Raw genomic sequence first — 27,023 nt, 5'->3', positions numbered from 1 at the left:
CCTTTCTTCTACTTATATCATACATGAGTACTACAAACTCCACAACGACTTGTATATCTGTATCATGTACTGGAACCTAATTTTGAGAAGACCGGGATGTTTTCTCAAACACGTCACATGTCTGCCTTTTTCCCTTTCCGATTGTAGTAATTTGCGATGAGCTGGCATTGAATCGAGGATCCAACTCGCCAGACCAACGCACAACCTATCGTGGCAGTAGGGCTGAAACCGATTCGCAGGGCTGTTGTGCGCCGGGTCTTGGCATCCGCTGAATGCATGAAAGAATGATTTTATTGTAAAATGTTTATTGAATTATATATTATTTTGATATAGCTAATAATAATTATCTTAAATCTTTTTTTAAATTTGTAGCCCCACCAATAAGATCACAGGGCTCTCAGGATGGTAATGTTGGTCGGTTCAAAACACCTTTATACTCTTAAGCGCAAACACTCCTTCCAGTGTCAGAAATGTTCTTGGTAAAGGCAGGCGATAGAACTAGTTGACATCATCCTGTACTTCTGATGGACGGCTCAGAACTTCTGATGGACGGCTCAGACTTTTCTCCCTGAACTTGTGCACCTTCAAGTCCTGGATTTATTTAATGAGATTCATTCACGTTAATTTAAATTGCGGCATGTGTCATGAATACTTCCACACACAACACTAATATTATGTGTTTGTGTCATGAATACATCCACACACAACAAGATTGATTTCTCACCGAAAATAAAAGCATCAGCCTGCATGAATGTGATTTCACCAAATAAATAGTATGATGAAATATTTGCCTATGCTTTTTCTAATCATTTACTTTTCATCATGCTCTTGTGTGTCCAACTCATGTGGTAATTAAAAACATGCTACCTGAGTGTAAAGCACTCAAAGGACCACAGAGACAATCCAAGACAACAGATCAACCCAGTTGAACTTGAAGTTGAGACGCCCTGCTCTAACAACCATGTTGTAGACCCACCACCATTCCACTGACACCTGCCTTCTCTATTTGACCAACTACATCAAACGTGCAAAAGATTTAAATACAACATAAAATAAATTATACAATTTCAGAAAACCCCAGCATTGGTTAGTTCTGACTGAAAATGTCTATTTGGGGTCTCAAGCTGAAACAGTTTGTGATGCATTGTTTAACTTTATAAACTATCCAGTAAGATTAGTACAGTATGATATACTGTTCTGTAGTACCTCCAAGAGAGACGTCTCCTCACTGCCTGAGACAACATTGAAAAATGTCTTCATACTGTATTTATGTCAATAAAGTCGGAATGCAAACTGGCTTCAACATGTTGTGTCAGTGATGTATTTAAATTCACTCACCAACATCATTACGGAGAGTGTAGAGCGAACCATCAGGGTACTTTATATCCCGGTAATCAGGGTGATCGATGGCTCTCACCACAGGGATGATTTGATCAAACGCTTCCTTTTTTATAAGGTACACTCCCCCCAAGACCACCTGCATTTCCTTGGAGCTGTTTCTGAACAAACATTATGTTAAATACAAAAATATCAGGTAAATATATTATACTGTTGGTAGCAGAGGTCACTTTAGGTTGGTAATTGCTTGTTTTGGCCATTTCTGTGTTGAAAACTCCCCAAAAAGGGTAACATCATAATATCAAGGCATATACGGCTGCACATGGATATTTATCCAGCATAGAGATCGGACGGGTGAGGAAGTTCCTAGTAATATCAGAAAGAGCCAATACACTTTCCGGCACCGGCACCTGCCGCGGTGCTGCCAGAAGTGCCGGCAACAGCCGCAGCCGCGGCAATGATTCCTATAACGCAGCAATTATTCTTAATCCGCAGCGTCTGCCGCTGTTGCGGAGGCATCTGCCGGCTGTTGTGGAACCTATCCCCCGCCCCACGATGTAGCGACTCACCCCACAGAGGTTAGGTTTAGGGTAAGGGTTAGAGTTGGGTGTCGAACAGATGACACGTAGTACCGGCAGGTGCCGGCAGATCCGGCAGTACCGGGGCTGTGTCGGTGGTCCCCGGCAGAAGCAGTAGTCCCCTGGCAAGCAAAAGTGATGTGACTGCTTATTGTAATACATTATTTATGTTCGGTGGTCCAGTGGTCGTGGTGTTTGGGGGGGGGGGGGGGGGGGGAGGGGGACAAGCTGGTCCACTGGTGGTCATCGTGGGGGGGGGGGGGGGGGGGGGGGGATAGGTTCCGCAACAGCGGCAGACGCAAGCTCCATGCCGGCCAACTGCCGCTCTGTCCGGCTATGCCACGGATTAGGTATAATTGCCGCGGCAAAGGAAACATTGCCGCGGCTGTTGTCGGCACTTCTGGCCATGCCGCGGCAGGTGCCGGTGCCGGAAAGTGTATTCGCTGTCTCTCAGTAATATTATGCAACAGATTATAATATAAGTATTTCTACAATGCATTAATAAGCTTCACAGAAGGCGTTACCATGACGTTCATTGTATCTTATTAACCTGTTAATTAACATTTGTTCTGTCCTGATCCCATGACACTCAACGTCATTCTGGCTTCAGGAAGGATTTGTTTAGAAGAATCCAGAGGTACAATGTTTTCTGTCATTACCATCAAATATGAATGAATAATTGAGAGCAGCTTACATGCAGTGAACAGTGAATACAGAGCAGCTTACATGCAGTGAGCAGCAGTGAATACAGAGCAGCTTACATGCAGTGAGCAGCAGTGAATACAGAGCAGCTTACATGCAGTGAGCAGCAGTGAGGACCCAGCAGGATGCAATGAGGACGCCTCCACAGTGATGTTTGAAGGGCTCAGATGAACCTTTGGTTCTGCGTCGCAGAGACACCTGCCATGGATGAGTCCCAGCAACAGACCCTCTGCCTCCATGGACCTTTTTTACATCAGGAGGCTGAGCTCTGCCACACTGGGAGAACAGGGCTGGATGGAGACATAGCATGAGAGTTACTGAGTTAAAATGTTTTGCCATGCTTTACCCTTTATAGCATGCGTTACCCTTTATATCCCCTAAACGTCTTTGCCTTTTTTACTATTTTGAAAAACATTAATTGCGACCGAAGGTCGCAGTTTACCATGAGAAATGCCACAGCTTGTCTCTGTCTGTTTGTCTGTCTGTCTGTCTGTCTGTCTGTCTGTCTGTCTGTCTGTCTGTCTGTCTGTCTGTCTGTCTGTCTGTCTGTCTGTCAGTGTGTGTACACATTTTACAGTCTATGGGTTGGTTCCCTTCACTGTGACATCACAGGTGATATCACAGGTGACATATGGGTATTCCCCAGAATCCCTTTTATGCCCATATATGAAGATCCCTGATGTCATCGATATCACTGGCCAAGACATGGCCCATATCTGTGTGGTTAATAAAGGATGAAATAAAATAAAAAGTCCATATATGGGCATTCCCAGTTTGTACATTTGTCAAACTACAGACAGACAGACAGATCAAATAAGCAAGTCATTCTTTGTTACCTGAACATATCACCTCCAGTCTCTCCACAGATCTACCAGACTGCATTGTTACACAGTCCTTCAGTGATGCCTCAGATCCATTACATGAAGATGTAATCACCCATACAGGTTTACGTACAGAACCAGAACTCTGTTTTGTGTCAACAGCAGAGCCACAGCCCAGCTGTCTACACACTACAGATGATGAATATAGGGTCAAGTCAGACGTAAAATCAGTTGCTGGTCTCCACTCTCCCTGGTGTTTCACCTCCAGTGTGCCAGTACAGTTACTGGTTCCTCCCACCAACCTGACATCACCGTACTCTGTACAGAGACAAAGAATACACTGTAACAAGTAATATTACTTTGATTTAAATAAACTTTACGGCTACAATCTATATAATAATGTGTGAGCGCTGAGCAACACCAACAGACAGAGAGCTGCTGAATACAACAGTGTTTATTAGAGAAAATGGAACAGAAGTACAAAATGCCCTTGGAATAGTTTTTTGGGGTGCTGTAGAAAGCTTGCCCTGAGAAACAGTGTTGGCCAAAATGTGTCACAAATGTTTAGTTTTTGTTTACCTGTTGTGTCGACTGTTGGTTGAACCTGGACAGCTGAAAAACAAAAACAAAAAAACAAGACGGTTTACTTTCGTTCAACAGTCATTTTTAAAATATATTTTTCTCTAAGATTAATCACTATGATTAACCACTGTGTGTGAAAACTGGATCGTTACAAAAGTCCAACTTTTGCGGTTAGGGTTAGAGATAGTGTTCAATGGGGAGAGTCGGACGAACGCAACATCGGTGTAATGACATGTCGGAACAACTACGCACCCTGTGAAGACATCTATTGTATATTAAAAACTAATATGAATCTCTATGATTAACAAATGCATGTGTCACATTAAAAACTATTGGGTAAAATTATAACAGGCATGTACAGGAATTTACAAATTGCCATCAGCCATAACTGCTTCAAGTCGTTGTTTTATCTAATCCTGTACTTTGAAACATTCTCATTATAATAGTGTTATGCCATTAACCCTTACCTTTGCATGACTTGATCTCACTCCAACCATCTCTGGTACAAGCAGCTTGATGAGTAACTCCATCCAAACAGCGATATGAGACCTTTTCATGGAATGTGTATTCCACCTTTGGTGGGTTATCAATCTCAGCATTTGGAATGTTGGGTTTGTCACATTTAATCTCTGTAAGATAATAAGTGGTATTCATTAATATGAGCTCTTCACAGTATGACTGTGTGTGACTGTGACACAGATGCAGCAGTGGCGTCAGTCCAGAAAAAGCTAAGGTATGGCAACCAGAGATTCCGTTAGCCGGTATTTACCGGCCATTGACCGGTTAAATGTTTAATTGGCCGGTAATTATAAAGTCCACCGGCCACCGTGGCCGGCTGGGAAAATGCCTCTTAGGCTATTTTATCATTTAATCTTATTATTCACATAATTATTTGTCTAAAGTAGTAAAGCTACAACCATTAAAACCTATCATAATTTTAAATTTGTATCATGTTCTGTCTTCTGTGAGTCTGACGACAGCGGAGCTCAGCGCCACTGCTGCTGCTTCATGCTGCGCTGTTAGAGGTGGGACTTTCGCGAACGAATCGAGTCTTTTGAACAGCTCTTTGAAATGAACGGTTCACAGTAGGGAGCCGTTCCTGAACAGTGGTGGGAAAAGTACGCCAGTCTTTTGAACGGCTCTTTGAAAGGAACGGATCCCAGAGATCCGACTCACTTCAAATAGCCATAAATCCCATCTCTATGTTACGCGCATTGGAAATATCAGAGCTTCAAGCTCACAACAAGTCGAAACGCGCAGCGCTGTGAGCTTGTATGTCTGCTATTTTAGACACGCACACGGCCTTACGGAGAAGCACACATCACGTTTCACAGCTGACAGTTCCAGCACCTTGTAGTCTAACAATCAGCGCTATACAGCGTGGTTTTAGTGTTATAATCAGAACAGAACTGGGGTTCTAGACCAAGCTGGACCCAGAGTAGACGATAATGAAAAAGGGACTCGAACTCTGTGGAATCGTGGATATTATACAAGCACGCACATGACTTTCTTTCTGATCGCATGGATGTGATCCCATCGTGGTCAAAGCAACAGAGGCAAGTCAAGTTAGTAACCTTCCTTGCGCCAACATAACATTAACAAAACAAAACAAATGTTGTGTGTTTGCATATTAAGGTTTAATGAGACGTGAAGCCAAAATCATATACAATTGAATTAACGTATTAATTTGTAGGCCACGTACTGTGTGGCAGGGCGCGCAAACGGTTCGCTTGTGTTGCGTGCCCACTTTAACCTATTCACTTCTTTATACTACTACATAAGTAGATAGTCTCTTAGGATATTATTTTGTTAACTCAGGAACAGATTGCAATTGCATCTGTGATAAAGAGGAATTAACACCTTCTAAGCCTGGCCGTACTCCCTCGGACTTCCTACTGGGTCCCATCAGCCACACGTCTATTCCCGGACTTTTGATATAAATTATAATAAAAAAAAAAAAAAACATCGGAAATTCTTCTCTGTGTCTTTTTGGAGCGATCTGAAAGGGTTAATATGCTCTGACAGTCATTTTCTGGTGCTGGGTGTGATACTCCTAATATCCAGCAGGCCACGCCGTTGACTCACATTCTGGATGGATGGCTGGCCAGGAGGAGCCTCATCCTCTCCCCAGTGTTGAAACTCAGCAAGAAGCTCAAACAAGATGGCTGGTCTTTGTCTCTGTTCGTGGATCGCGGTTTCAATCACGTTCGGGCGCCGCTTCTCTATCGCTCCTTTCCCTGCTTCGCCGCACGTAAACGAATGGAATTGATCTCCCCTCCGCCTCGCCAAAGTAAGATCGCCGACCTCTGCAGGATGAATATGTACGCTGTGTCGAGCACTCCAGTACGTGTTGTTATCATGTGGGCTTTGTTTTTTTAAAACATGTTTGTAAATAAATGGCTTATTTCTTCGGCGCTACCTCTGTTCAGAGGGTTCTGCCGCGGCTTGCAACGTGTTATAGTGGGGTGCCTGGACACTCAGTCATTTCAAATTTGTGTTAAAGTTTATTTTTCACTTCCAATTTGTAGATTATGGTCTATAAAACAATTTTGGTTCGAGTGTCAAGACAGCAGATTGAAGAAAAATATATTTTTTACCATATTAACACAAATAACCAAAATCGGAATTAAGATTTTTTTTACATGTCTTAATTTTCCCACAATTGCTTGTGCAATATATTTTTCTATTGCTATATCAAGTCAATACTGTGTGAGGAATCAACTAAAGTCAAATATTTGTTTTGAATATTCTGATATTTCACACAAATTAGACAATAACATGGTTATTACACTCAACATCAACAATACAGTTACATTTGTTTTAACTGTACCACAATATAGTACCATTGGCTTTAACAACTACTAGAACAATATTTTAACAAAGAATAAACATTCTAATCTAATATATAGTCTGCTCTGGTCTAGCAAGTTCTCACAAGTACATTTGCACAGACGTGTGCATTTCAACATATCTTTCATGCAAATGCACCGAGTGCAGGTTGGCATACAAGCACGTTTACAAGTGCACTCCACACTTTAATATATCCTTGGCAAGGGGCAGAGTGGTCCAAATGGGACCACTAATCCCATAATCCGTGGGACTGTGGACGGTCATCATGGACCTGAATGAATGAATGACATAGTCATTGTTCAGATGTTGATCCAAAGCATCAGTTGGGGGGGGAATCCTTTGCACGTCCCTAGTTTTATGAGAGAATTGTGTCATTCGAACATGATCAACAATCATTGCCCACTTTTTTCAGCCTTGGAGATGCTTGTGTTGGAGTGTCAGCGAGGGTTACAAATTCTTCCATGAGGGATGGCACTTTGCGCATCACCTTGTAGCAGGATCGCTTACCCTGCCATGGATTTGAATGACGATGTGCTGTCTGAGCCAGTGAATGCATGGATAGAGCCATGCCCTTGCATGTTGTCATGCCCAGGTTTGTGGTGATGGTATTCAAGGAGATCATTCTAGTAATCTTTCCAGCTTTGAAGGAGATCCAGATTTCCGCGGCCACATTCAGAGCCTGGATGTGATTTCTGTTGAGGAGGTTTCTGTTCAGGAGGAGTTAGTTGTGCCAATTGTGTATGACTTTTGTTATTGATGGTGGAGTACTGAAATTGGCAAAAGTTTCTGGCAAACATTGACAACAAGAAGGAGCTGTTAAGTAAGAAGGAGCTGTACTCATTCCTTTCAAGTAAGTTAACAGATTCACAGTTTCCAGATGACAAGGATGTCTACATTACGGCAGTTGATCAAGTCCACCACGTTGGAAACAGTCCACCAATGGATCAATGCAACCATGAGGAAGCTGACACTTGTGTCCTAGTAGGCCTACATCTTCTCTATGCCCTCCAAACATCATCACTTGGGATGGTGCATACTGGAGACACAGATGTTGTTGTAGTGCTTCTGTGTAATTTTCATCATATCCAAGCTCTGAATGCGACCATCTCTCTCTAGGTCGTCCTCAGACGAGCCTTCCAACGTCACTTCCAGTCATCCTGGTTTTCCATACATCCGGCCAGCTCGCTGGTGCTTCGCGCTCCTGCGTCTTTCTTGAGTACATCCACATATGTTAGTGTGGGACGTCCTCGTGACCGGTGCCCATGTGTTGGTTCCCACAGCAGTTGTCTTTGGCAGTGTCCTGCAAGTCTCATTCTCCTGGCTGCTATTTTATCGCTCACCCTTAATATTCCAGCATACAGATTCTTGTTGCTGACATGTGAACTCTTGCTGATGTTGATCACTACACGTAACATTCTGGTGTAGCACCCGTCTAGATACTTCTGCAGAGCAAGGTCCAGCATTCACTGCCATATAGGAGAACAGACTCTACCATCACATAGAAGAAGCTGAGTTTGGTTTGTCGGGGGAGGTTGGAGTTCCATACACTAGCCATGCCATTAAGGGCCCTCCATGCAAGTGCCTTCCTCACTTAAAGATCTTGCTCTGTAGAGTTGACCCATGAGCCCTGGTACTTGAAGTCCTTGACTCCCTTCAGAGCAGTGCCTCCTGTTGTTGTGAGAGGTGGATGTTCTGAGAGGATCTTATAGGTGATCACCTCAGTTTTCTTGGCATTGGTTGGAGAGTAGGCTGATGTCATCCGTGTAGTCTAGGTCTGTCAAGACTACTGCAGGGTGCCGTCTTGAGGCCAAGATCCTGCTCTTGTCCACTGATGGCCTTCCTGACCGCATAATCCAGGACTATGACAAAAGAGGAAGGGGGCTAGGGTGTCTCCTTGCAGTACCCCAGCCAGGATGTCAAACTCCTCACTGTTGCCATCTGGGGTCACCACCTTGGCCCGTGTTCCTGCATACATGGTCTCTATTGCCCGGAGTAGGTTGGGAGGGACGCCGTAGGCCTTCAGGATCTTCATCATGGTGCCTCTGTGTATTGAGTCAAAAGCCTTTTTGAAGTTAATAAAGCACAATACAACCGTCAGGTTGTTCTTCTTCACCTCCTCGATCAGTCTTCTCAAGGCCAAGATCTGGGCTACTGTGGTTCTCTCCTCTCGAAAGCTGTTTTGGTATTCCCTCAAGTGAGGGTCGATGGCATGCCGAATCCGGTTTAGTATCAGCTGTGGAAATCTGGATCTCCTTCAAAGCTGTAAAGACTACTAGAATGATCTCCTTGAATACCATCGCCACAAACCTGGGCATGACATGCAAGGGCATGGCTCAATCCATGCATTCACTGGCTCAGACAGCACATCGTATTTCAAATTCAAGGGTAAGTGATCCTGCTGCAAGGTGATGTGCAAAGTGCCATCACTCATGTAGGAATCTGTAACCCTCGCCGACACTCCAACATAAGCATCTCCAAGGCTGAAAAAAGTGGTGACAAACTTTGTCTGTAGGCTGTACCCTGATGACTCAAACGAGGGCAATGATGTTGATTGTGTTTGAATGACACAATTCTCACAGAAAACTAGGGATGTGGAAAGAATTCCACCCCCGCAACTGATGCTTTGGATCAACATCTGAACAGTCTTCCAAGCAAGTGCCTGGGCAACAGCACATATGTATGTATCTGCATATGTGTAGTAGTACTCTGTCAATCAAAACCTCCACCGGCTGTCAGTCTGTCAGTCACACGTCACACTTTTTCCCTACTCATATCTCCGCCACCGTTGCCCCGATCCATGCCAAACATTGCACACACACTCCTTGGCTGCAAAACCACTACCTCCACCCCTCATTTCTCACATGGCCCTCTTCTAGTGCCACCATGAGGCCGATTCTTGCAAAACACATTTCTGGACACTGCTCCAACAGATTCTGCCCTAAAATCTCACAAAGCGGTACACAGTATCTCTATAGTCATGTCATCAACATGGATCAGTCCCATTTCCCATATTCCCTCTTGATTGGCTACCTTTGCCTTCTAAAGTTTGTGTATGCGACATGACGGTCGCTTATCTCCCGATTAGGGAGTCTTACTGGTTCATTCAGGTCCATGATGCCCGTCCACAGTCCCACAGATTATGGGATTAGTGGTCCCATTTGGACCACTCTGCCCCTTGCCAAGGATATATTAAAATGTGAAGTGCACTGTCTTGTAAAAGTGCTTGTATGCCAACCTGCACTCGGTGCAGTTACATGAAGGAAAAGTTGAAATGCACACATCTGTGCAAATGTAGGCCTACTTGTGAGAACTAGCTAGACCAGAGCAGACTGTATATAGGTGTTAGATTTATTTTGTCTTTGTTAGAATATTGTTCTAGTAGTTGTTAAAGTCAATGGCACTATATTGTGGTACAGGAAAAAGTTAACCATATTGTTTTGTATGAGTGTAATAACCATGTTATTGTCTCATTGTGTGAAATATCATAATATTCAAAACAAATATTTGACTCCAATTGATTCCCCACACAGTATTGACTTGATATAGCAATAAAAAATATATATTACTCAGCAGTTGTGGGAAAACTAAGACACTGTTCAAAAAACACAATTCCGATTTTGTTCATTTTGGAAATAGGGCAAAAAATATATTTTTCTTCAATCTACTGTCTTGACACTCGAACCAAAATTGTTCTATAGACCATAATCTACAAATTGGAAGTGAAAAATAAACTTTAACACGAATTGACAATGAAAACTAAAAATTGCATGTACAAAGAACTCCACTATTAAGGAAGCCCAGCGCTAACATAAAATGGTGTAATTATCAGTTGGGTGCACCATGCATACAGTATCTCATCTGCAAACACGTATGTGACGTTCAATATGATATGGCCGATAAATTAATTGATTGGCCGGTAAAATATAATCCTGCCGGCCAAGGTGGCCGGCCCCAAAAATGCCTAGCGGAAACCCTGATGGCAACATGCCTGGTGTCTGCCTTACACGCGCACCTTCGGGCGTGTGCAAGACACCAGTCATTTGCCATACCTTAGCAACAAGGCACGATACATTTATTTTAAGACGTACATTTTATTTTCCCCCCGTTTCTACGGTTTCTTGGGCTGGATATGGCAGCCTGGAACGGTTGTTCAAGTGTAGCTAAACTTGGCATGTTAGTAAACGTGTCACAATTAACAATAATGAATTGCACCTGTGGAGCTGACCTGCGGAACCTGGGAATTTACCATTTTGTCAAGATGGGGAAAATATAATTATAATACCTTGTTAAAGTGACCATTTTTGTAATATTTTGCATTTGTAGATATTTTACTGTAATTTAACAACATAATAACCAGCGCAGATAGACAAAGAGACATTCATGGATTTATATTTAAAAGTAACTTTTATTTTCCCCCCTGGACCCGGGGTATGGCAGAGAGAGTTACGACACTTCCGTCGACTCCCATAGTAGGCCTAAGCGTGGAAAGCCTATTTACTTTATGGTGGGAAGCTAACTTAGCCTAGCTTACGCATGCGCACGGATGCACGCATGGAGCCTGTTCTCATTCCTAGCGAGCCTCTGCTGCTCTTCAGCCCCGTCCGCCCCCATTATAACCGAGGCATTTTCACTCGCTGGTAAGTAGACTAAATCACGTCTTTTTCACCCTTTTAATAATGGTATCTACCTTAGAGAGGCCTGTGAATGCGTTAAAATGGTGAAAAAGACGTGATTTAGTCTACTTACCAGCGAGTGAAAATACCTCGGCTAGAATGGGGGCGGACGGGGCAGGAGAGGAGCAGAGGCTCGCTAAGAATGAGAACAGGCTCCATGCGAAGCCACTTCCGGACTGCGGCGAGTTCAAAGCGTGTCGCCACTCTGCTTACACTGCTCTGCCCCGGCCATACCCAACTGACACCCCTGGGATGCAGTGTCACCATGGCTCTACCTTCACACAGGAGTTGTGGTGTCCACCCATCCTCTGTGCAGGTGGCTGTGCTGCTGGCAGGTTTATAGCCTGCTTTACATCTATAGTGGAACGTATCGTCCAGCCTTTCTCCTCCAGTGTAATCACTCCAGTCCAGGCCAGGTTCATGAGGCTGACCACACGTTATTTCTACATGAGAAAGAGAAATAGAGAATTATGTTGTTGGGAACACTGTGTAGAAAAGCTATATTATAATAATAGTGACCAAAAGCTGTCAATACATGAGAATAACATTAAACTATCTCTGTAGTCATTCAGTAATCAGTACCTTCACATAGTGATAAACAAACAGTCATTCAGTATACCTTCACATACTGCTGGTGATTCCCATTGTCCATCAACTTTACAGAGAATAAGTCCGGTGTCGTCTCTAGAACTACCGATTAAGTAACCTCTTTCACACGTTACTGTTACCGTATCACCAGGAGAGAAGGTACTTGAAACAGTTTCATATTTGGTTCCTGGGACTGCTGTCAGATTGCATGTTACAGCTGAATCTGTTGAAAAAAACACAAAAGTGTAATCTGTTAGTGTTGCAGTAAATGAGGTGATGATGAACATAATTATTTAACAATTTAACAATTAATCTCCTCCTCCTGATTCATTTTAAAAGCCCCACATGGCAACAATTTAAGTCTGACTGTTGAATAAAACAATGCATATTTGCACCTTAAGCCTTGAGCTTTGTGACTCTGAGTGTTGGTTGTTGGGTTCAGACTTCACTATATACCCCAGTAAGACTCCCTAATCGGGAGATAAGCGACAGTCAGGTCATCCCGGTTTTTAGCGGGCTGCAGTGGCTGGGGTCCGCCGCTAGGTGGCGCTGGCTCCGTGCCGCCGAGGCGGACTCGTGGGTACCGGTCCTGGCTCTCTCGCTCGGCTCGAGTTACGACATTTTATGTGCGCAGCAGTGGCTTTTTTTTCCCTTCTTTTTTTGCATCCGTTCTGGAGCACCAGGAGTCGGTGGTCCCTGGGAATTCCCCGTGAGCAGCCCCATTGGGGTGGTCATTTGGCGGCGGCTGGGGGTCCCTGGAGCTCCGGGGGTCCCCGGGAGTGGTGGAGGTTGTGGTTTGGCAGGCAAGGAGTGTGTGTGCAAAGTTTGGCATGGATTGGGCCAACGGTGGCGGAGATATGAGTTGGGGAAAAGTGTGACGTGACGGACAGACTGACTGACAGTACAGATTAGTGTCATTGTTGAAGTCATTGTTTGTTACCTGAACAGATCAGCTCCAGACTCCAGGAGGAAGTTTCAGACACCACAGCTCCTCTACAGTCCGCCAGCGCTGACTCAGCTCCAACACAGGAGTGTTTAAACCACCACACAGGTTGATATTTAGAAGCACGTCTCCTTCGTGTAGATACATCAGAGCCACAGCTCAACTGTCTACACATTACAGGTGATAAGTGATGGTACCAGGAATGATCAAAACCAACCACTCGTCTCCACTCTGTCTGGTGTTTCATCTCCACTACACCAGTACAGTGTCTGGTTCCTCCCACCAACCTCACATCACCAGACTCTGTACACAGACAACAGAATAAACAGTACTATAATGTAATATTACTATGATTAGACGAAGACCTTCTAGGTTATAATCTATAATATATATGCATGTTGATGTTTGTTTACCTGTTGTGTGCAGAGCCTGGAGAGCTGGAGAGAAGAATGACCACATTAATAAATAAAAGTATCAATACCACAATGTAGAAATACTTTGTTACAAGTAAAAGTATCAATAAAAACGGTAGACATTCTCTGTTACAAGTAAATGTCCTTTATTCATTCATTTCACAGAGTAAAAATACAAAAGTATTGGCATCAAAATACTGCACAAAGCCCCTACTTCCACAGGGCACGTAACGTCTTTCCAGCCAGCCTCCCAGCACTCCACTGCCAGATCTGCATACTTGGCTCTCTTCCACTCGTTAGCAGCCTCCAAGCCCCTCTTCCCATGGGACAGTGAGTTAGATTTTGGCCATTTAACAGGCTGCCTCCTTCCAGGTTCTCTCCTCTCTCTTCTCTGGCCTTGCACCTGGTTGTTGGGGTTGTTGGGTTTGCTTTGTGTTCGGTGTGTGTCTCCAGGGATGCCTCGGTGTCAACCCTCCTGTGTCCTCCACCTGCCTTTCCTCAGTAACGTTGGATTCCTCAGAGCTGTGGTTTGCGACCTGGCTTTGGGTTCCTCTTGTCTAACCTGCGGTTGCTGTGCAAATCTTCCTTCCCTGGTGGATCTGTAGACCTCTGAAGGCGGTCACCCTTTCCAACACACACACCTGCATCTTCTCATGATCCAAGAATCTTTGTGGTTGTCGATTAATCCGTCTGTTTTGGCCCCTCTTCCTTCCCGCCTATCAGATGGCCATCGGGTTGTTTTTCTTTATTTGACCTCCTCTTCTTCAAGGTGATTAGACTCCTACTCTCTGCATCAGGGTCTAATCATCTTCTCAGGGTTTATTTCTCAATAATGACCCCAAATTCCAATTATTATCTCTTGAATATTACATACAATTTACAATTTAGGCATTTGTCAGACGCTCTTAATCCAGAGCGATTTACACTAAGCAAAGGTAATACATCAATACATCAACACAAATACAATGAATGCATAAAATAGTAATCTAAGATAAAACCTAGACTACGCACCTATTCAGTAACATTTTTTATAAAAACTAAAATAATATAAATAATGTTTTCTAAATTTCATATCTGATCATTGAGGGTATTATGCTAAGCGCTACGGCAAGTGCTATGGGCTAAGGTGGACTCTGAAGAGGTGAGTCTTCAGACCACGGCGGAAGCTAGGGAGTGATTCTGCCATTCTAACAGGGAATTTATTCCACAGTTTGAGGACCAGGAGGGTGAAAATGTACGCTAAATCCCTTGGCGCTGTCATCTCTGCTCACAATCTGAACCCAGAGACGGAGATTCTCTTCTTCCCAGCTAAGTCCTGCACCATGCAGGATCTCACTATTTCCATGGAAAACACCCTGGTGACATTGGTTCCAATTGCTAAGAACCTCTGTGTTGTCCTGGACAGCCAGCCGTCATTCAAGGCATTGCATCAGTCACTAAATCCTGTAGGTTCACACACTCTATAACATCTTTTATTACAATGAATTGACCCCCATTGATTCCGGATGGAGACCCAAATGGATTTGGGTCCCCATCCAGAATCAAAGGGGGTACATTTACAATAATCACATTTTTGTCTGGAATGCAACAAATAAAATAATAAATATCATTGGACTCAAGTCTCTATGGCATGAGTAATCAATAGAAACAAAGTCATTTTGGGGGTGAACTACTCCTTTAAGCCTCTCTAACTGATCCAGAATGGTCTTCAACCAGCCGAAATGTTCACATGTCTCCTCCCTTCTCCATTCCCTCCAATGGCTACCAGTTGCTCCCTGCACATTTACCTGTACAAAACACCTCCATACCTCCAAAGCTTGATCGATCCTTACACCCCCACCGGTTCACAGAGACACTGTCAGAACCCTCGCTAAAAACCCCAGGACAACAATCCACTCATCCTAGACTCTTCTCCCTCCTGGCCCACAAACTGTGGAATAAACTCCCCATTGCAATTAGCACTGCAGACTCACTCCCTAGCTTCCGTCATGGTCTGAAGATTCCACCTTTGCCCATAGCACTTACCAGTGGCGTAAATATGGAGGTGCAGCTGGTACAGCCGCACCAGGGCCCACACACACAGGGGCCCATGAAGGAAGAGGAAAAAAAAAAAGAAAAAAAAAAATCTGTCTGCGCGACCACACTTGGTAATACGGTAATGACGTTCGGCGGTGGAATGCATCTGCGCGGCCGCAACAAGTATTACGGTAATGGGTTTAGGTGCTGAGTAGCTGCCTAGGCTAGGCCCTAGCTGGTGGAGTGCCGAGTGAATGATAATTTGTCCAATCATCCTTTGAGACCTGTCAGCTGTGTGTCAATCAGTCAGGATGGGTCGTGTCTATTTAATGTGCAGCACTGAAAGGCTTGCATTGTAGACCTAGTGTTCTATTTATTTGGTCATGTCAGAGCCCTGGTCATGTTTATAGGCCTATTTAAAAAAAGGTGCGCACCAAGCAACATATCCAGGTCCTCCCCTGAAGCCCCAAAGACACCCGAAAATGACTTAATAAAGGAAACCCGTTTTAGTTGACTTTATACCCCAAAATACCCATTTTGGCCGACCTTATAACCGGAAATACACAATTTTTCGCTGCGCCGCTATGCGGCGCCAAATGTCTCCTAGCTTTGTGCTCCCCCTAGTGGGGACAGAGTTAGGCACCAGTGCTTACTGCAATGATATTGTTTATGTCCTTTGTACATTCTTGTACTTCTGCTTATGTGGACATAAATAAACATTTCAAATGTCACTTGCGCTTGTGTATATAGGGGTGGGTGGGGTGGGTTGGGGGGCCCACAACAAATATCTGCACCAGGGCCTATCACAATGTTGTTACGCCACTGGCACTTACCATAGCACTTGCCTACCCTCAATAGCCATGTTTCCATAAGCTAGGAAATAGGAAGAGAATTATCATACATTCGCATTAAGACAAAGCAAATTTTGCCTGTTTGCATTTACGGGTGTCATTCGAATTAGCGACGGTCACATGAGTTGATCGGGCTGATTTTTTCAGACGGAACCGAGACGTGAGCACTGCACGTCTGACTGCTGTGACTCGATCGCCGCACTGCAAGTTTCAGCGTCCTCTGGAAGGTGGCCGATCTGCAAGCTCACAGCGCGGCGCGGAGAAGCGGATGCGAGCTGCTGTGAGCTTGTAGATCGGCCACTTTTGGCATGCAACAACGTGTAATGATGAACGGTTACCCGCGGAAGGCTTGACTCCGGGAGGTGACAACGGGAGGAATTTACACACGGTCCGTGTCACTCTGTGTGTAACAAACAACCGGTTTGTTTTGCTATAAACGCTATACAATGGACGTTAAGCGGCAAGGGAAAGTGTTAAGTTGGAGGACGATACAGACCCAGAACGTCATAATTTATTCGCATTTATTGTCTGGCCCGTTTCCATTCACAAATGCGCATTTAGTTTATTCGATAAAGCCTCAAAAACCACCTCCTCCAAGCGGATAAAAGTTTTTGCGGATAATGAAAGTTTATTCGAATTTTGAAGTGTTTCCATAAAAAGATTTAAGCAAAAAGGGCTTAATGCGCATTAAGAGGCTTTATGGAAACGCCACTAATGACTCTAACAGAGACGTCCTCTGTTACTTATTTTGCACATGTTTTGCAACAATGATTGATTTAATTGCACGGCATATTGGCACTTTATTAACTCGCACAGTGTATTTTGCACAGCATGATTTTACTGTTGAACGTATTGACTTGTTTCCTGGTTGACTGAGATGAGCCAATGAGTTCCACCTGGGGAGACAAATGTTTGGGGTGTGGTAATCATGATGGGCAGGTGCAATGTGGCTGATAGGTGCAATAAAGTGGAGTTTTATTGTTGAGGTTTGATTGGATGCCTAACAATTGCCTTATTTTGCCTTATTGTGTGTCAGTAAAGATTGGGCTGGACCATATCAGGATAGCAGATGATGTGCTGTTGAGATTGCTAATTTAGGGTAAAGTTATTGTAGTTATTATATGGTGTAGTATAGATCATGTAGACATATTAATTGTATGCTTTAAGGTTATTTATGTATTGTATGTTGTTTATGTATGTATTGTGCTATTTATGGTATGCTGGCTATGCTCCAACACCAATTGGTACAGACCAAGCTCATTAGGTAGCAGAGAGTATAAAAGGCTGCCAGTGCACTGTGGTCAGGGCTGGGAGTAGAGCTTCATGTGATCTCCTTCTTGTCAATAAATGTACCTTCGGGTTAAAAGGATCCCTGGCTAATACGACAAATATGCCTTAATACGTTATAATTGTCCTCTATAACTACAATGTATGACATCTTGTTACTAATCTGTATAAGGGTCATTTGTGTACGGTGTGATGTCATACTGATGTCAGCAGTGTGACAGGAGATAAGCGACCAACGGTCACTTATCTCCCGATTAGGGAGTCTTACTGGTGATAAGTGACCTTATTGACCTCCAGAGAGGCCTCCAGAGAGGCGAGAAGAGGCCAGAAGATGAATATTTTAGTTTTTCAAAGTCTGTTCATTTGTATTTTGAACTTGTATTAGCTGCCTATCATTTATAACCTGTAAGATTTTCCACAGTCTGTCTAAAAGTGTGGTTATTTTATCGCTTATAAGTGATATACATCTAATATAATTTTGAAATTCAAGGTTAGTACCGCTCAATAATTTTTTATGACGTATTTTACGCGGCCTAAACGCGTTATGACGTATTTTACGCAGCCTAAACGCGTTATGACGTATTTTACGCGGCCTAAACGCGTTCTAAATCAGGGTGAACCAATCGAGTGCCTCTGTGACTATGACATCATGGACAGATCAACAGAATAGAAGTGTTTCATTGGTCTAGCGAACTAATGTCATCATCATTTGTGACATCATAGTTTTGGTAAAAAAGCGGTCTATAGGAGCGGTTAGCACCGCTCAAAAACACCTTAAACATTTTATTTCCTCTAGAAATAGCTTATCTTTCACTCAATACGGGAAATGCCCGTCACAAGTTGATGATGTCATAAAACCATTATGTGATCTATCCCTATGGAATTTATGGCATACATGTGAAAATAAAAACAAACATCATACTTCCTATTGTTAATATGAGCATCAAATCAATATTTCAAATGTGTTTGTGTTTTTTCTTTTGAACATGCATGATATAACTTCCATAGGGATTGATCACACATGACATTTATGACATCATCAACTTGTGACAGGCATTTCCCGTATTGAGTGAAAGATTAGCTATTTCTAGAAGAAACAAAATAGGTGTTTTTAATTTTATATTGTAGTTATAGAGGACAATTATAATGTATCAAGGCATGTTTGTCTTATTAGCCAGGGATCCTTTCAAACCCTTATCTGGCATCTGGCTCACACTCTATATTATAACATCCATAAAATCAGACCCTTCCTCACCCAGTAGTCAGCCCAGCTCCTCATCCAAACATCTGTAATTTCTAGACTTGACTATTGTAACTCTCTCCTCACTGGTCTCCCGGCATGTGCACTTAAACCTCTCCAACTGATCCAAAATGCTGTGGCAAGACTGGTCTTCAACCAGCCAAAATTCTCACGTCTCCCCCCTTCTCCGCAGCCTCCACTGGCTCCCGGTTGCGGCTCGCACTGGATACAAAACACTGATGCTGACCTTCAAAGCAGCCAAAGGTACGGCTCCTCCATACCTCCAAAACCTGATCAACCCCTACAACCCCACCCGTTCGCACAGATCAGCCAACACAGGGATGCTGACAGAACCCTCGCTAAAAGCCCCAGGACAAAAGTCCTCTTGTCCTCAACAATTTGCCCTCCAGGCCCCGAAGCTGTGGAATAAACTCCCTGTCGCACTTAGAACAACAGACTCACTCCCTAGCTTCCGCCGTGGACTGAAGACTCACCTTTTCAGACTCCACCTAAACCCATAGCACTACTGAAACACTCAATGACCATACATGAAGCTAGTTAGCATTTTTCTTTTTAGGTTTTTAGAAACTTTTTTACTGATTATATTGTTTTTCTAGTTTGATATTCATATGCATTTTTATATTGTTGTTAATGTTCTGACATGTTATCTTATTTATTATAGTGATGTATTATCTGCTTATTGTAAGTCACTTTGGATTAAAAGCGTCTGCTAAATGCCTAAACTGTAAACTGTAAGACGGTCCAATCCTCACAATGACCCTACATGTACAATTTAGATTAGACCTCCAATTTAGTCATTTAGATTATTGATTTTATAATGTTTTTACTGAATAGGTGCCTGGGCTACCTAAGTTAAAACATTTTCATAGATTACAATTTCTATGCATAGCTTCAAACTATTAATCAACAGAATGTCTGTCTGTCCGAGTGTCCGTCTTTCTGTCTGTAACTCGCATGCTGACATCACTGATACTAAACAGAGCCCAAATTTGAAGATAACTGACATCACTGATACTGCCGCCTGTACTGAGCAAAGTGTGCATACGTCGCCGCCATGCATGGTAATAGCTGCATGCTGAAACAAATCAGGGATCTCCATATATGGGCATAAGAGGGCCATATATGGAGCGTGACATGAGGCGTGATGCACACACGCACATGATCTGTGTGTACGTGTGCGCGCGCGTGCGTGCGTGCGTGCGTGTGTGTGTGTGTGTGTGTGTGCGCGTGCGTGCGTGCGTGCGTGCGTGTGTGTGTGTGTATACGTGTGACGCAATTATTGTGGGCTTGTTGAAAGCGAGCACACATATGTTATCTTCATTATTTATCTATCAAGTTCTCCTCAAAATGACGTAAGACACTGCCTTTGTACCGACAGTACAAAGGCAGGGCCCTTAGCCAATGAGGTGTAGCCAAAGGGTATAGATCTTCTGTGAAGTTTTTAATTATACCGACCTGTTGCACAAGTTGTTTACAAAAAGTTACAGTACAGTATACTACGGGGGGAAAAAATGCCATTGGTGTATAAAATACACCAAACTTTATGCACATGTACAGCTGAGGATGCTTTTCTCATTCTCTTTGCTCTTTTGCTTTTGCGCTCTTTCTTTCCTAAGTCATTACTTATTATTTTATCTTTAGATGTGTTGTTTTCTGTTGTTCTGCTTTATTTTATATAGGCCTATATCACTGCATTGTCTGTAAGGATGCCAAACAAAAATAAGTTTTACTCTTATGTACCTGCACAAAAGACGTAACAATAAAGTACAACCTTGAACCTTGAACCTTGTGCCCATACATGGTTACATGCGAGCCCACACTGTTTCGTAGGGACAGTATTTCTAGTTATATTTATATTAGCCTATGAATGCCAGGTCGGCTGCCACTCTTAGTTCTATAGCCTCGTATCAAGGCGACGAGGCACAACGCAATTATTATATTTTTATTACTTCAATTTTTATACATAGTAGTCTTTTAAACGACCCTTCGTTTGCTGAGCACTGCCTTTAACAGTTGTTATTTTCCCCCTTTCTCTATCATTTACATTTTAGTTGGTCTCGCTAAATTGTAGGATAATCGTCCTATGACTTGATGTCGTAGACATGGGGTGGGCAACTTTGATGATGGAGAGGGCCACTATATGTCCACATTCACTCTAGAGGGCCACAATGCATACACAGTCCAAAATAGCAATAGCAGATCTACAAGCTCAAAATGTGTTGCGCTGTGACGCGTTTTGAGCTTGTAGATCTGCTATTTTTGCTATTTTTGAATTGGAATCCGGAATATTTTTTTAGCTATTTTAATTGGATTCCTGAAAAGTAACACTTTTATTTAATTTCAAATACATTTATATGACTGTTCTTATGCTAACTTTATTAACTTAACTTAAATTCAAATACAATGGACATAAGAAAGACTTGTGCAAAGTGATTAAGCTACTAATATAGTGAATAAAGTGAGTGATATGTTTCATGGTTGGAATTGTAACAGCTGAAATCAATAATATATCGGTATTACAATATTAACCAGCGGGCCGCATTAAGTGAAGGTGGGGGCCGCATGTGGCCCCCGGGCCGCCAGTTGCCCATGTATGGAGTAGACTATATAAAGCAATCTTCCTAATGAATGAACATGCTACATGCTCTGCTACTGCATTTACTGTTCAAGAAGAGGAAGAAAAATAGAAATATAATTGAATCTCTATGGCAGTGCCACAGATCACGTTCAACCCAGAGTCAACTCCAACAAAGGGTCAGACTTTTTCTCCTGCTATTCCACAACAAATGTGGAACGCCTTACCGAAGGCAATCCCTAACATCCTTTAAAATCGCCCCGAAAAACCTCTTACAGGCGGCAGCCGCTCGTAACTAGGGTGGCAACCAGCAGGACCTCAGAAAGGAGGACACTTTTCCGGGGTGCGCCGTATGGGCCCCTCAAATTGATATGTAGGCCAATTTAGTCGCGGACCCCCTTCTCAAAATATTTTGTGCCAGCCAGGGACCCACTTATTATTCCAATTTTTTGTACCTGTATAAATAAATAAAAAAGATCAAAGCTTAGATCGGCTATTTACGAAAATGTAAAATAGGTTTAAAGTGGTTTAAACTAATACTGGTTAGCCAACCTCCTTTATTTATGCACCCAAAGACCCTTCATGAATTATTTTATTTTAGGATGGGCCTACAGTAGTACACTGCATCTTTTTTACAATTATTCTTGAGTTAAATTGAGTTAAGAGAGAGGGGAAGAGAAGGGGAGATATATGGGTACTAGATAGCTCAGCTGCAGTTGGGTGGGTGACGTGACGTAACGTTTTCGCTGTCCTCGGTGTCAAATATGTATAAATAAAAAATATATTTGTCAAAAACCTTCTGAATATTGTGCAGGACATAAAGCTTTATGTGAACTTACTCAAGATTAAAACATTTCATTCCTCATTTCTTCAGAATTTTCAACCAAACATGGCAAAACTCATATGGTGTGACTGTCCTGACCTTGTTTCTCAAAGTGGGAACTTGAATAAAACTAAGAAAAAGAATTGCTAAAAATCATTTGAAAATGAATTTAGGCTAAAAAAAAATGTCTATTTGTGAGCCTATATCTTTTCAAAGTCAAAGCATAATGTTTTCAGTCATTTCTGATCAAAAACATTTTGTCCCCCAAACCAAAATCATTTGGTGTGACAAAGTTTGGACAAATTAAACAGGCAATTATTTGGACACCTATTGGCTAGAGAGGTCCTTCTTCTGTAAGGCTATTCAGCACTCCCAGCACAACTGCAAGACAGGTGTCTGAGGTGAGTTATGATTTTAACATTTTCATGAAATGCCATCTTGTTGAAACTTTGACAAACTCACCACTTTGGATGTCTGTTGGTGTGACACCTTTTCATTAAAAAAAGCTTAAGTTATTTGAAGTTTTGGTCATATTTCCATGTAGATCTAGGTTGCTTTGTTATAGCTAGCATGCTGTTAGCATGCTAATGTGTACATAGTAGCCTCAAGGTAAACCTAAATGCAGAAAACGTAATATGGTGTGACACTTAATCATAATGGTGTGACATGTCTGCTTGTCACGCCATATGACTTGATTGTCACACCATATGATTTATACTGTATTTAACTACAGATATAACAATAAATAACAAAGTTCCATGTTTCTTTTGTACATTTAAACATTTGTTTTAAACATTTTTACATAAAATGTAATTTAGCTTCATTCAGTGATACTTCAAATTCATCAGACGGAGCAGAAACCCCTTCACAGAAACCTTAACATATTTTTTCAATCTAAACAATATTTTCTCTTTGTCTTAAACTATACATTCCATTTTCTTTTGTCAGCTGGAAAATGACAAGTGCTGAGAGAACGAGAAAGTACAGGGAGAAACTAAACAATGACCCAGCAAGAAGAGAGGAGCCAAAGGGGCGAGACTGTATTTTCTACGAAGAGCAGGAGGTTGTCTGTGGCATAGCAGAACCGCAACAAGGCAGCCGGTTTGCTACCCTCACCAAATACGACTGGCTGATGTACAATACAGTCTAAATGTATAATCTAATCTGATCTAATACTTTTGTACTTTCACTCACTGGACTGGACAGTGGACAGTGTTAAGGTAGGACCCGAGACAAAACTAGCGAAAATAGCTGATCTACAAGCTCTCAACACGTTGTGCTGCGAGAGCTTGTAGATCAGCTATTTTCGGAGTTGCGCAACCCAGCACTATTTAGCTAGTGGAGATGTGGTGTAATGTCATGATTCCTAATTACATTTGTTCAACACAAAATGCTGTGTTCAAGTTCAGGAGACTTCGGAAAAAAGCAATTTACCTGAATGCTGAGTTCTGTTTCCACTAATTGGTGTTAATAAAATGTTGCCTTGGCTCCAAGTGTGGCTATGCGCCTTATTGTCTCTTTAGGATCCTTGTGCCATGGGCCGGCAGAAGACTTAGGTGTGCGTAGCATTCCTGTGCACATCCTCATCATCCATCTACTACTACAATTCTTTCTTATCCCATGTTAAAGCCCTAATATCCTGTTCAGAAATATTGAGGCCATGTTATCCTGGGTAATTGTTTAATCAATCAGTAAAGTTCAGTACTCACTAATAGGTAGGTTAAAACACAGTTTGCTTTGACACATGAAGATATGATCATACGGTGTGACACTAAATCATTTGGTGTGACATTCCAAATAGTGAAAAATCATACCTTTATTAATGATTAAACCAAAAAAATGTTTATGGATTACATAGAGAATATTATCAGGAAGAGTCACAAATATTTGTGTAATTTTAGAGAAGGTTTTGACAGAATACATTTAAAATATGTTGTAAGATCATGAACATGGGCCTCACACAGAGTGTCGATTATGAAAAAAATATACAGATATAATTAATTTTCAAAAAACTATAGTGGATCACTGGTTAGTTATGATAAAGGACTTTGATAGTACAACAAACTGCTGAATAAAGTCTGATTCCAATAAAATATCTAAAAACAAAATGTATTTCCATAAGGTTGAGAGTGAGTAGAACAAAAGTAAATAACTTTTATGCCTGCAATTTAAAGTTTTTTTAAAAACACATTTTTTGGGGCGTCACGTCACTGACCCAGTTATTGTTTTACTCGTGACTAGAGGAAAACCTAGCAGCAGCACATTGAGTTATTGTCAGTCAAAACATGCATTGCATTCTACCTTTTCTTTGCTGACATCAACCTGTTACACAGAGTGCTGCAAAGTGCATGATAGACTACTCGTCAATGCTGCGCTTCTTAATTAACTAATTTACCTTGCCCCTTTGTTGGCTAAATGACGTTTCGTTTCGGCGTCTTTTGGGCAAATCTGAGCTGCAGTTCATACGATAGTCACCGTGGGCTTCATCCACAAGCGTGGGAGGAGCGACTGGAGCGAGTTGGAGCGAGCACTAAACGAAATGCACACACACACATAGCACGCGACAAGCTGCGGTGCGGTGTTGCGCTGATGTGAGCTTGTATCTGCTATTTCTCTGTACCAATAAAACGGGAGATTTTCCGAATGCCAAGATATGTAAATGAAACCATTAAGCAATAACACATGCACTGTAGCCTAATAATCACTCTGAAAGCCGGACAATAAGGTGTCCGGCCAGAGGCTGCGTTGGGCGGAGGACAGCACGGTCAAAAAACGGACTGTCCGGCGTAAATCCGGACGAATGGCCACCCTACTCGTAACTGGTAAAAACAAACCTAGGCCAGCCTTACCCTCCCCCTGACCCTTCTTTGTATATATCTACTGTATATGTTTTAGGCACTGTTATTTTGTGTTTTCTTTTTCTGAAAATATCTACTGCATTGTACTGATGTGTTCTGTCTGTCATTCAATGTACGTAAATGGTTTTCTGTACAAATAAGCAGAAACACTTACAAGGATCTCCTTTTATTTGACCTTGTACCAGTGAACTGTACCGTCATGAAACTGTACCTTTTCCTATGCAAGCTTCTAAGAAATCAATCAATCAATCAAACTTCCAGATCGAGTGCGGTGCAATTTAGAAGCACACGTCATAAATATAAAAAGATAGATACCTCATCCGCAGTTCATTGGAGAGACTTGGAGAAAATCACTTATTCGCTATGAAGTGTCTTTAATTAATATAAATATATATATATATATATATATATATATATATATATATATATATATATATATAATTAAAGTAAAAATAGCCTAGTCAAATAACAAGGACAAATTGTTCTGCCCACAACCTTATCAAACCAAAATGCCTAAACTGTAAATGTAGGTCTATGATAATGGTCTTGTAAGTCCCAATTATTAAGTAGAATACTTGACCTTATAAATATAGAATGTTTATAATGTGTTATGAAACTAGGGTGACCAGATCCAAACTGTTCATTTGAGGGACAGAAGTACCACTTGTGTGGGACAATGTGGGACGGGCAGGCAGTGAGTTAATAGCAAATTATTACTTAAGTTGCAAATAAATGCTTATGCTTTGATGTCATATTCGACCATAGCTCTAATACTGCCTATTACTTTGTTATTTACCCCCCTATAGGGGATATTTATCTTGTTATTTTCATAACAGTCTTAAAAACATATCTTGCAGGTAAAAGAGACAATGAGAGATGTACATTACAATGGAATGCCCTATAACATATTAATATAGTAGTCCAGTGTGGTCCAGTCTAGCTTGCTGTGAGCTCATGTTAAAGAGCTCTTCAGCAACAATCAGCACACTTATTTCAACACCTGCCAGTCACAATGTGGGACAGAGTGTCAATTTGGGGGACGCCTGAAAAGTCATGGAAATGTGGGACTGTCCCTCGCAAAGGGGGACATCTGGTCACCCTGTATGAAACATCGCATGTAGGCCTGAGCTCTCGGCACCTCCGCGCGGTCCAGGCGAACACAACGGAGCGCTCCCTACCTCCGGTTCAGCCAATCACAAGCTTCCACTGTCCCCACACAGGACCGGTGTCACTCTAAAACATGTTCCCAGCTTCCCACACAGGACTGGTGTAACTCTAAAACATGTCATCATAGTGACAACATCCATTAGATCTACTCACCATGAAGGAGCAGGGAGGTCACAACGATCCACAGAACCATCTTCATCCTGCTGTGAAGATCCTTTCACTGTCTGCTCTGTGTGAATTAAGATCCCTTCACTGTCTGAAAATACCTTCTCTGTCTGCTGTGTGTCTGAAGCTATACCGATATTTCAAAGCCACTTTTTCTGCTCTAGCACTCCTGTCCAGATATGCCCCGTCATAGCCTGCCTAAACAAACACGCACGCATGCACACACACTTGCACGCACACACACAGTTACCCAACAACAGATCAATGAAGGTTGACTTTGATCAGAAGAACTCAGTTTGTATTGATTGCATTGTTGAGTAGGTATTCTGTTATTGTTAAGTTGTGTCGTGTGCCAGTTGTGTCTGGTGTCAGCCCTTTCTGGCTGGTGTATTGCTTTTAAAGAAAGAAATGAAAATAAAATATGAATCAAAAAAAGAAGAAGAACTCAGTTTATCAGAAGATAAAATCAGATATTTTTCATCCCGATCCGATCTGATCCCCGGTCACCCGAGCTGATCAGGACATCCCTACT

At 42.3% G+C, this 27,023-nt stretch overlaps 1 protein-coding gene across 2 annotated transcripts in view; it reads right to left on the bottom strand.

Moving 5' to 3' along the window:
* The window catches only part of LOC308294124 (uncharacterized protein), a 33,166-nt gene extending 6,510 nt beyond the window's left edge, over positions 1-26,656 (bottom strand). The window contains exons 1-10 of one of the 2 annotated variants that reach the window (XM_080736848.1): positions 26,480-26,656; positions 13,489-13,512; positions 13,073-13,378; positions 12,164-12,355; positions 11,820-11,987; positions 4,489-4,650; positions 4,019-4,051; positions 3,455-3,757; positions 2,713-2,908; positions 1,339-1,499 (exon numbers count right to left, since the gene is read on the bottom strand). In XM_080736848.1, the coding sequence (XP_080592974.1) occupies positions 1,339-1,499; positions 2,713-2,908; positions 3,455-3,757; positions 4,019-4,051; positions 4,489-4,650; positions 11,820-11,987; positions 12,164-12,355; positions 13,073-13,378; positions 13,489-13,512; positions 26,480-26,525 (1,591 nt within the window). In that variant the 5' untranslated portion in view covers positions 26,526-26,656. The remainder of the gene's footprint in view (positions 1-1,338; positions 1,500-2,712; positions 2,909-3,454; positions 3,758-4,018; positions 4,052-4,488; positions 4,651-11,819; positions 11,988-12,163; positions 12,356-13,072; positions 13,379-13,488; positions 13,513-26,479) is intronic. The other variant, XM_080736849.1, reaches the window with a different exon arrangement.
* Positions 26,657-27,023: the final 367 nt, after the last annotated feature.

This window comes from Nannobrachium achirus (genome assembly GCF_963921795.1).
Source record: "Nannobrachium achirus genome assembly, chromosome: 2".
Lineage (NCBI taxonomy): Eukaryota > Metazoa > Chordata > Actinopteri > Myctophiformes > Myctophidae > Nannobrachium > Nannobrachium achirus.
Note: the sequence above shows the minus strand (reverse complement) of the source record. Positions and strands in the feature narration are given on the sequence as shown.